Genomic DNA, 10,927 nt, shown 5'->3' with positions numbered 1-10,927 from the left:
AATGAGCTGCTCAGTGTGCCTCCCTACATCGTTAGTCCGAAGAGAGGGTCCCTCGGTGCCCAGCACAGTGCGTGGCACAGTCGGTGCTTAGGGAGCGATAGCTAGATGAAACCGTAGTTTTCGGGATCCTAGTCCATCCAAAGCAGCCGCCTTCGGGGCAGGTGTGGGGAGGAGGGATGCCGACGAGGAGCCAGCGCCGCGCGGCCCTCCGCACTTCCGTCTTGGAGGCCGGGGTGGCGCTGCCGCCGTCCCTCGCCCGGAGGCAGAGATGCGCTGGCGCGTCACCGCCAGGAGCCCACAGTGAAAGACCATTGGATGAAAGGCGACGCCCAGAACTCCAGGAGAACGCTGTGGGAGGACGCGAGGCCAGGCGACTAATAGGTCAGGTGTGAGTCCCCAGACAGCCTCCTCCCCTTCAAGGGAGGAAGCCTGGGCCACAGGCTGGGACGGAAGCAGAGGGGCAGACACGCCGCCAACCCCCCGGCCTCGAACCGTCGGCGACTCAGTTCAGCCGAGGCAGCCAGGCGGTCCGGCGGCCCCGCGCCTGCGCACGCCGGGCCCCGCCCCCCCGCGCCCTCCAGGCCCGCCCCGCCCTCCACCTTCTGCGTGCGCACAGCCTATAGCCCGCCTCCGTGAAAGACTGCCGGGCGCATGCGGTCGGGGTTGTTCACTGGCTGTTCGGGGCTCCGCGCGCGTCGCCGGCCCAACTGTGTCGCTGACGGGAGGATCTGAAGCCGGCCGCAGGTAGGCTGATTCCAGGGATCCCGGGGGGAAACTGTTCTCCCGCGCAGAAGTCAGCGGCGCGAGCTGAGCCCGGCGCCGAGTAGCCCCGCCGCCGGGGTGACGGACGTCGCTCCTACCAATCAGGGGCGAGGTGACTCAGCGTCCTGCCCAATGGGCTGTGTGCCTAACGGGAGTGGGGCGGGCGCCCCGGCCGGCGAGCTGCTGTCTCCCGCGCGCGGGCCTCGTGGCTGGGCGGTACTGGGGAGAGGGGCCGAGCGGGGCGCGGGGCGGCTTCAGAGGTTGTGGTGCCTGAGCCGCCGCGCTGGGCCGCGCCGAATCAGCTCTGCCGGTCTCGTCGGACGAATTAGGCCGTAGGGGCGTGGAGCGCCCCCCCCACCCGGTCCTTGCTTATCGTCTGCGAGGAAGCCCGGCAGCCGCGCATCCATTCAGGCGGTGCGGGCCTCGGGCCTCGGGCTCAGCCGCCTGGGGCTAGGCGGGGCGGCTCCGCGTGGTAGGACGAGGGGGCCTGCAAGCTCTCCGGCCCTGGGCCCCGCGGCTGGCCTTTGGGCCCCACGGCTTCCTCCCTTCGCGACTGCCGGGAGTCGGGGCGCTGGCGGTGTATAGAGCTCACCACGTTTACGTAGCGCCCTTCTGTCCACACTCGTTGCAGTTTCGAATCCTCAGCGGCCCTGTGATGCGGGCGGCGTGGAGATTCTCACCCCCATTTCCCGAGGTGAGAACCCGCGTTGCAGGCAGCTCAAGTGACATGACTGAGGTCTGCACACGAGTGATGGGGGCTGGCACTTCATCTCATAACATTGAAAGAAAAAGCATTCCCCCCCCCCCCATCTTTGTTGAATTTTCTGATGTGTCTTGATTTACGTTACTTCTGTGCCGGAAAACCTTCTTGCACCTACCGTCACCTTCAGAATTAAGTTCAGATTGGGCATGCCAGTTTGTACATGATCTGGCCCTTGCCTACCTTTCCAGTTTGTCTTCCACTATATATCCCTCCCTCCCCGCCTTCCACCTCTTGGCCTTACCTATGTTCTCTGTGGCTGCCCCGCACCAGCCTGTTCACCCTGTTCCCTTTCGTGTACTCTGAGTCTTGCAGTCAGTCCTTCAAGGCCCATTGCAAGTCATATCTACAAAACAGGAGCCGCCTGGATCTGTCCACTACCCCCAGGACTTCTCTTACCTTCCTCTGATGGCCATGGTACTGAAAGCTTCTGCTCTCTTCGTCCCCCTTTATAGTCTAAACATGTTTTCTGTCTGCTTCCATCATCACTGAATTACTCATTTATTTGTTTATGTTTCATCTCTCCAACTGGACTGCCAGAAAGTTGAGATATGGGCCCAAATCTGATTAATGTTTATAGTCCCCAAGCACAGTAGCTGTCACGTAAGTCAGTAGCCCATAAGGATGAATGAATGAGTCTCCCGCCTGATCTTTGTGTACATTGGCATATTTATTGCCAGGCACTGAGACTGCAAGAATCTAAAGAGAGAATCTAAAGAATGTAAAGAGAGATGTTAGCCTCTTAGAGTGAAATTGGGACAAATCAAATGTAATTGGATAAGGTGAATCTTTTGTAGAAGTAACTCAGGGTGGCAGAGGAATTTCTGGGATCATCCAAAACTTAGGGAGACCAGGGTATAGTCTCAGTAAGAGATATGTCTGGTTAGAACATATGTAAAATGTACCTAAATCTGATTTTCATGTGTCAGTAAGGAACTGTAAAGTGAGAGACTTAGGGTCAGATAAGCTTGGAGACACCGCATACTGTATAGCAGTGATGACAGTGCGAGTTTACTTACTAAACACTCCCAGGATTCTTGCGTTAAATGACTTGGTTTAATCAGCATTTCTCTGATTTATATCCATAAACCCCTTTTTGAGAATCCCATATGCATTTTGTTGAAACCAGGGAGCATGCTTTTGGAAATGCAGCAGAGGATGGAAAGAGCCTTTGGAGCGGGGAAGACTTCTGAGCATTCTTCCTTCCCTGCCAAGTGTGTGCTTTCCTGCTCTGGGGAGGGGGTGGGGCGGGGGAATGCTTCAAGCACAACTCCCTAGTTTTCTTGTTCCTTAGTTTATTTTTATCATAATTTTGCTTCACATGGAACGTTCCTGAGGAGGAAAATGTCCTGACCATGCCAAAGTAAGCATTTTCTGCTACTTTCCAATTGTGTTTTTCATTTTGGTCACATTTGCATTTGCTGACCAAATGGACGATTCTGGACCTCTGAAGCTGGGGACCAGTGATAAATCCTCCGTGGTGAGCCTGTCACGGTCTCTTCACCTCTTGTCAATGCTGTTTTCACCTGCATCTTGACTCTGCTGCCCTTATATCTTCTTTTATCTCTCCTTTCCCTGCCACTGTGGCACTCTCTTTGGATTTAATCTCATCTCCCCTCTCTTTGAGTCCTCCGCCCATCATGTGCTTCAGACTGGTTTCTTATCTGATGTCCCTCTCCCCCAGTATTTGCAGTCTCTCTTCATTGCATGCCTGGGAGAGATTTCTGACAAGGATCAAGTTATTGTTAAATTATAGAAGAGAACTATTTTTTTTTTGAGGTAGTCTTATTCTGTCGTGCACGCTGGAGTGCAGTGGCGTGATTCCAGCTCAGTGCAACCTCTGCCTCCTGGGTTCAAGCGATTCTCCTGCCTCAGCCTCCTGAGTAGCTGGGACTACAGGCGTGCGCCTTCACAGCCGGCTAATTTTTGTATTTTTGGTAGAGATGGGGTTTCCCCATATTGGCCAGGCTGGTCTCAAACTCCTGACCTCAAGTGATCCTCCTGCCTCTGCCTCCCAAAGTGCTGGGATTACAGGCATGAGCCACTGTGCCCAGCCAGGGAACTCCTTTTAATTACAGGAATTTTGGTTTAGCTGCAACCACTTTTCAGTGTTGATGTTCTTTTTTTTAGTCTATCTTTTATAACCTAGAGGAGCTCTGTTTTCTTGATGATACATTGTAGTTTAGCCAAAGACATTATTTATTTCCTGGAGAACTGGAGTGCTTATCCAAGTTTGAATTTTTTTCCCATGTAGGGAAAACAATGAGGCACCTGCCTGGTATCTCAGTGTCTGGCAGGGATGTCAGCAAACATTTGGGTTGTAGTGTTATATCAACCAGCTTAGAGCTGGTTTTATTAGGTTGACTCTGAAGGTTATTAATTGTCAAAGCTTTAAACAAAAGACTGTGTTATTAGAGTAGCAGTTGTTTTTCTACACATATTTGACTAAAGCCATTCAGTGATCCAAGAAATGTTTGTTATGATCCTATTTAAACCTGAAGACAACCTTTTGAAGTCCTGTGACAGAGAAACTAAGGCTTCAAGAGGGTTCATAGCTAATCATTGGCGGAGCCAGTATTTGAACCCAGATGAGTTTGGTTTGTTGAGATAGATTTATTTCATCTGTAATTTTTCTCTTTTCCAGGTCAAAGAGTAAAATGAAGTATATTCTGGTTACTGGTGGTGTTATATCAGGAATTGGAAAAGGAATCATTGCCAGCAGTGTGGGCACAATACTCAAGTCATGTGGTTTACATGTAACTTCAATCAAAATTGACCCCTACATTAACATTGATGCAGGAACATTCTCTCCTTATGAGCATGGTAAGCACAGTGGATTTCTTCATAGTAATCGCATGTGGAAGAACATGTCAGCACTTGGGAATTATGTGCAGTTTGCATAACTTTTATTTTCTGCCTTCTAACAGGTCCCTTAATATAGCAGAATGATACTTTTTTCACCTAGACAGGAAGAATTCTTTTTTTTTTTTTTTGAGGCAGTATCCCACTGTGTCCCTCAGGCTGGAGTGTTGTGGTGTGATCATGGCTCGCTGTAGCTTCCACCTCCTTAGCTCAAGCGATCCTCTCACCTCAGCCTCCTAAGTAGCTGGAACTACAGGTGTAAATCACCAGGCCTGGCTAATTTCTAAATGTTTTGTAGAGGTAGGGTTCCACTATGTTGCCCAGGCTGGTCTTGGGTCCTCCCACTATAATCCCAAAGTGCTGGGTGTTACACGTGTGAGCCACCATGCCCGACTGCATTTTACTTCTTTGTTATTATTGAGGACCTATCAACTGTGTGACATGTGACTGTGGCTGTTACTTCAAAGATTAATTGCTTAAAACTGGGAGAGATGTTAAAACATACCTCTTGTTTTAAAATTCTGCATTCATACTCCTACTCTCTAGCGTTGAGGTGAAAATCTACAAGCATTAAGTGTCACTAGTGCAGAAATCCTCATGTAACAAATAGCAGCAGGAAAAGATCCATACACTTGAGTGATATTTAATACAGAATTCTTGAGCAGAGGATGAGTTATCTCTCTGAGGGAAAAAATGAGACATTTTTTTCCTTTCCTGTGTTTGAGCTTGTCTCCTATTGTGGTGGTAGGAATGAATCATTCTGGGCAAAATTTCTAGAGTGAAGTTTCATGGAATGAATGTGCAACAAAGGAATGAGGGAAATGGGTGCAGTTTCACAAATTTGTTTAGAACAAAAGCAGAGCTCGAAAGCTGATTTTTGTAATCAGCACAAACTTAATAACCATATATCCAGGCTTTGAATCAAATTTTTTTTTTTTTTTTTTTTTTTTTTTTTTTTTTTTTGAGACGGAGTCTCGCTCTGTCGCCCGGGCTGGAGTACAGTGGCCGGATCTCAGCTCACTGCAAGCTCCGCCTCCCGGGTTCACGCCATTCTCCTGCCTCAGCCTCCCGAGTAGCTGGGACTACAGGCGCCCGCCACCTCGCCCGGCTAGTTTTTTGTATTTTTTAGTAGAGACGGGGTTTCACAGTGTTAGCCAGGATGGTCTCGATCTCCTGACCTCGTGATCCGCCCGTCTCGGCCTCCCAAAGTGCTGGGATTACAGGCTTGAGCCACCGCGCCGGCCGAGAATCAAATATTTTTATCACACTTTAAACCATATTATGCTTAATTAGGAGACTTTTCTGAAGGCTCTTTTTTCCCTAGGCAGCAGATGCTATATACTACTGTAAGGTCCTGTATACACACAGCCCGTCATTCCCTCCCATCCCTTGCCGTTTTATAACTTAAGAATGAGTTTGTTGGCCGGGCGCGGTGGCTCAAGCCTGTAATCCCAGCACTTTGGGAGGCCGAGACGGGCGGATCACGAGGTCAGAAGATCGAGACCATCGTGGCTAACACGGTGAAACCCCGTCTCTACTAAAAAATACAAAAAACTAGCCGGGCGAGGTGGCGGACGCCTGTAGTCCCAGCTACTCGGGAGGCTGAGGCAGGAGAATGGCGTAGACTCAGGAGGCCGAGCTTGCAGTGAGCTGAGATCAGGCCACTGCACTCCAGCTGGGCGACAGAGCGAGACTCCGTCTCAAAAAAAAATTAAATAAAAATAAAATAAAAAATAAGAATGAGTTTGTTGACAGACTAGAAGTATGAAGTTACCTTTTAGAGAATATCTGGTAATTTTTCTTTTTGTGTGTCATATTTAGTTTTCTAGAAGTGAATTTCTGTGCTTCCTATCATGTAATTGCACACGTTGTTATGAGTGTTTTATTTCAGAATTGCAGTTGTGCCAGGGTATAGGTATTTTTCACTTAACCTAAATGGTTTCTCTGTTCACTGCAGGTGAGGTTTTTGTGCTGGATGATGGGGGGGAAGTAGACCTTGACCTGGGTAACTATGAGCGTTTCCTTGACATCCGCCTTACCAAGGACAATAATCTGACCACTGGAAAGATATACCAGTATGTCATTAACAAGGAACGGAAAGGAGATTACTTGGGGAAAACTGTCCAAGGTAATACTGGATTTACCTTTAAAGCTTAAAAGTCTTAACCAGTTTAATTTCTTCCTCCCTCCCACCTCTACACAGATGTATAATTCCCTTTTGAGTACAAAAGTTTACATTGTATGTGATTTCAGCATGAAACTCTCAAGGTATTGTTACTGAAATATGCCTTTAGTTGAAAAATCAGAATTATATTGTTGTTTGCTAAAAAAAATAATTTGAAGAACCACTTCTTCATTGAAGCTTGTCAGTCCTGCCAAGGCAGCATGATATGAGTCCAGAGAACTGTTGTTTTTACACAGTAATGAGTGTGAAAGTGGTAAAGGCAACTTGATTAGGGCATTAAGCCAGATGGCATGTATGTGTGCATCTGGGACTTACTATGTATAGAAGTGAGAAGGAAATGAGCATCCATTGTGTATACTGGTTTCCAGGCCGTTCATCAATGCCATATGGCCTAGGAGGAGCCTGAGAAGTGGGTTTCTGGGTCCTCCCAAGCTTTCACTGGCACAGCTTCGCTTACATCTATTTGCTGTTTCGGGGTTTTGTGCAAGCATTCGGGGTTTTGTACAAGCATTCATTTAAGGAAAATGTTTTGCTGCTTTAAAAAGGTGGGGATGGAAAACTATTGATCTAGTATAATGGCAGTGGCCCAAATTTGGAGGGGTTGCTGAAAAGTGGCTTTAATCTGAGTTATGAGAGCAAATCTGCTTTTGGCTTTAGACTTTATTGGCCTGAAAGCTGAGGGTCACACTGACAGCTGGCTCTGGTCTGGGGCTGCCCTGGTGAGATTCTGGGCTAATTGGATCATATTTGGATCTTAGCTTCCCCTCTCACTAGCTTTGTGTACATGGGCAAATTAACCTCTTCGAAATGTGGATTCCTTTTCTGTAAAATGGAGACACTAACAACACCTACCTCTCTGGGTTGTTAGGATTAAAGGAAGTCAAAGTCAATGAAGTGTTTCCCTGACTTCCTGACACATAGAAAGGAATCAGGAATTAGAATGGTTTTGATTATACAGTTTGCTGTTTATTTATTCATCATCCATCAAATTTGCTTTGAATGCTCACTGCAGTCAGACCTTCACTGGTGCTGGTAATGCATGTGATGAGCAAGACCAGAGAGGTCATTGCCCACACGGAGGTTACCTGTGGGGGAGGCAAACAACAAACATACAACACGAGATGTCTGTCAGAAGCTGTGAAGAAACCAGGTGGGCTGAGGACAGAAAGAATGACTGGGGAAAGCCACTTTGGGCAGGTGGTTGGGGAGCCTCCCAAGAGAGGCTATGTGAGCTGAGAGGCCAGTCAGTCACAGGGAGAGAATGAGAAGTGTGGAGGCGCAGGGCTACGAAGGCTTGGTTGGTCCAGGAATGGAGGGGAGGCCGGCATGGCTGAGACAGAGTGACCGAGGGGAATGGTCAGAGAGCGGGGGTGGTAGCCACAGCCAGGTTCTACCCAGTCTCGGCTGCAACAAGAAGCTCGGAGTGTACTCAGAGAAGTGGGAAGCCACAGAAAAGTTGAAGCGTGGGAGTGATGAATTCTGACTTGAATTTTAAAAGATCACTTTGACACCATGTGTGGAGTAGATAATGAATATGCTCCTGCTTGAGGCAAATGAATATCCTTGTGCATGAGGCGTTGCTGTAACTGGAGTGATCTGGAGTTAAATAGTAATCTTCACCTTTTAGGAACTTGCAGTCTGTGCCCAGAACTATGATTTTTTAAGTGTTGAGCAATTGCTGGCATTCTTTGAGCACTGACATGGCAAGTTGCTGTACCGTGCATTTTACAGCTGTTGTCTCACAAAATTTCCACAACTTAACATGCTGTTAAGCTTAAAATGGTTAAAACAAGCTTAAAATAGTTCTATAATTGACCCAAAGATACACAACTAACAAGTCATGGGACTGAGGTTTGAATCCAGACATTCTGACCCCGGGTGCTGTGCTCCTAACAACTCTGCTGTGCTGTGCTGGCTCACTGCAGTGGATTGTCTACCCTTTGGCAAACTGGAAACATACGGAACAGGGTCCCAGAAGTCTCTTGTTCCTGGAAATGCACTGAAGTGTAGTGTGCCCACCTTCACCTGTGAGCAATAGGGTTGGCCATACTGATGTGTGACTGCACAGGGGCATGTGCACCCGTGTGGCTCAGGACACTACTCTCAGCCTTGCTCTGTTGCAGGGCTTCCAGCAACAACTTGGACATCTGGCTGCAGGAAGTGTGAGCTCAGAGATTTGTTGAGGCCAGTTAAAGGGGGCCTCAAAAGTATTTTTATGACCCTATTGCTACTGTCTCCAGGCAGAGAGTGCCGCAGTTTGTTTTCACAGTCAGTGCATTTGTCTCAATCAATGTAGATGGACAAGCGTAAGTTCTCTGTTTGTTTTCTCTTTCCCAGTTGTCCCTCATATCACAGATGCAATCCAGGAGTGGGTGATGAGACAGGCGTTAATACCTGTAGATGAAGATGGCCTGGAACCTCAAGTGTGTGTTATTGAGGTTTGTATGATTCTTGCACATGTGAACAAGTGTACTCATCTCTTAAGTCAGCCATCAACAACTGATAAGACAGTTCCCAGTGGAGCCCTTGGCCTTCTTATCTGTGTTGGTGCAGTATGTTGCAATGTGACAGGTAAGGGCATAGTAACAGTCGTGTGGAATGGCCACGCAAGGGAAAACTGTACTTTGCCCAAACAGTGCTCCTGTTTTTTTTTTTTTTTTTCTAGCATTTATAGATTCACTTAGTACTGACTATTCCCATGAATAGTGTGACACATTTTCATCTGTGTCTTCAGCAAGTCAGCAGATCTTTCGCTTTCTTCTGGCAAGAGCATTCATCTCTGAATGAGCTTCATTTGGTTTCAGTATCTGTACTCCTGCTGTGCTGATCTAGCTGTTGGATCTCAGTGTTCCTCAGATAACGGGAGACTCAGAAGTTCCAGCAGTTTGTTTATAACTAATTCTTTTTTTTTTTTTCTGAGACAGGGTCTCACTCTGTCACCCAGGCTGGAGTCCAGTGGAGCAGTCATGGCTCACTGCAACCTTGACCTCCTGGGCTCACGTAGTTCTCCTACCTTAGCCTCCCAAGTTGCTGGAACTACAGGGCGCACCACCATGCCCGGCTAGTTTTTGTACTTTTTTGGGAGAGGCAGGGCTTCACCATTTTGCCCATGGCTTTTGAGCTCAAGCCATCTGCCTGCCTTGGCCTCCCAAAGTGCTGGGATTACAGATGTGAGCCACTGTGCCCAGCCAACTGATGCTTTTCAGTATAAAAATTACTTACAGTTAACTAAGGAGATAAGATTTAGGTTTTTTTGTTTTTTGTTTTTTGTTTTTGCTTTGTCACTGTGATACAGATAACATTCCTGACACCTCTCTCACCTGACCTTTTTCTTGAAATGATGTGGAAAGTTCCACAATAACCTTTGGGAACGATGAGCCTGTCCAAAAGAGTAACCTTTTAGTACAAAGAGATGTCTAATTCCTATTAACTAACATTATACAGGATTAGAGAGTCCATGTTACATAATTACTCATCACTGAATCAGGAAGACAGACAGTTGTTAGAAAACTAAACTGCCAGAGAAGGGTTTAGTGCCTAACCTCTGAAATAACTTTGTTCTTCTAGCTTGGTGGAACCGTGGGGGACATAGAAAGCATGCCCTTTATTGAGGCCTTCCGTCAGTTCCAGTTCAAGGTCAAAAGAGAGAACTTTTGTAACATCCACGTCAGTCTAGTTCCCCAGGTAAGTAAGACATTGAAAATTTTACTCTGGGAGAGATGGAGAGGAGGGAGGAAAGGTAAACTGGAATGGTTTTCACTTATTGTGTAGTAGTTTTCCCTTGAGGTGCAGGAAGCAGAGAATAAAGAACTTTGTAAGTTTAAATTTGTTACAGTCATACTTTTTTGAAAAGATCAAATAGAAAACATTTGAAAAATCAGGGCAGTTGCATTTGCAGATGTAGATTGGCCGTGTGCATTTGTCTTTACAGTATGGTGGAACTAGAGTAAAGAGGCTGTTTTTAAAGACAAATCTTGTGGAGAGGAGTCAATAGTAACAAAAATTAGGAAGCCGGAAAGCAGATGGATGCATAGAAGCCGACTAAGCTGACCTCGAGTGCCAGATCTTATGCCTGCAGCAATGAAAGCAGAGAAGCAGCCCTGTTTGCCCTGCAGAACCCCAAAAGCTCAGGAGCGGGATGAGGGTGGGCCTTATGTAACTACTGCTTCAGAAGACTCAGACCCTGACATCTTTTTCTAAAGTGCACAGTTGGGCATTAGCCTCCTCTCACTTTGGCAGAAGACTGGAGGCTTGTTCTCTGGAGAGGGTTCCTGGATGAGCAGACACTAGAGACAGTTGAAGGCAGTAACACTGGACTACAAACATGGGGTTATGTGTAATGTTATGCTGTTGACACT

At 47.3% G+C, this 10,927-nt stretch overlaps 1 protein-coding gene across 2 annotated transcripts in view; it reads left to right on the top strand.

The window, feature by feature from the left end:
* Window positions 1–212: 212 nt before the first annotated feature.
* The window catches only part of CTPS1 (CTP synthase 1), a 33,957-nt gene continuing 23,242 nt past the window's right edge, over window positions 213–10,927 (top strand). The window contains exons 1-5 of one of the 2 annotated variants that reach the window (XM_033226898.1): window positions 213–744; window positions 4,167–4,345; window positions 6,342–6,512; window positions 8,907–9,007; window positions 10,137–10,253. In XM_033226898.1, the coding sequence (XP_033082789.1) occupies window positions 4,180–4,345; window positions 6,342–6,512; window positions 8,907–9,007; window positions 10,137–10,253 (555 nt within the window). In that variant the 5' untranslated portion in view covers window positions 213–744; window positions 4,167–4,179. Of the gene's footprint in view, window positions 745–918; window positions 1,457–4,166; window positions 4,346–6,341; window positions 6,513–8,906; window positions 9,008–10,136; window positions 10,254–10,927 lie in introns of those variants that run through there. The other variant, XM_033226899.1, reaches the window with a different exon arrangement.

This window comes from Trachypithecus francoisi, unplaced genomic scaffold, assembly GCF_009764315.1.
Source record: "Trachypithecus francoisi isolate TF-2019V2 unplaced genomic scaffold, Tfra_2.0 Lachesis_group12, whole genome shotgun sequence".
Taxonomy (NCBI): Eukaryota; Metazoa; Chordata; class Mammalia; order Primates; family Cercopithecidae; genus Trachypithecus; species Trachypithecus francoisi.
The sequence above is the reverse complement of the archived record's forward strand: the minus strand, read 5'-3'. Positions and strand labels throughout refer to the sequence as shown.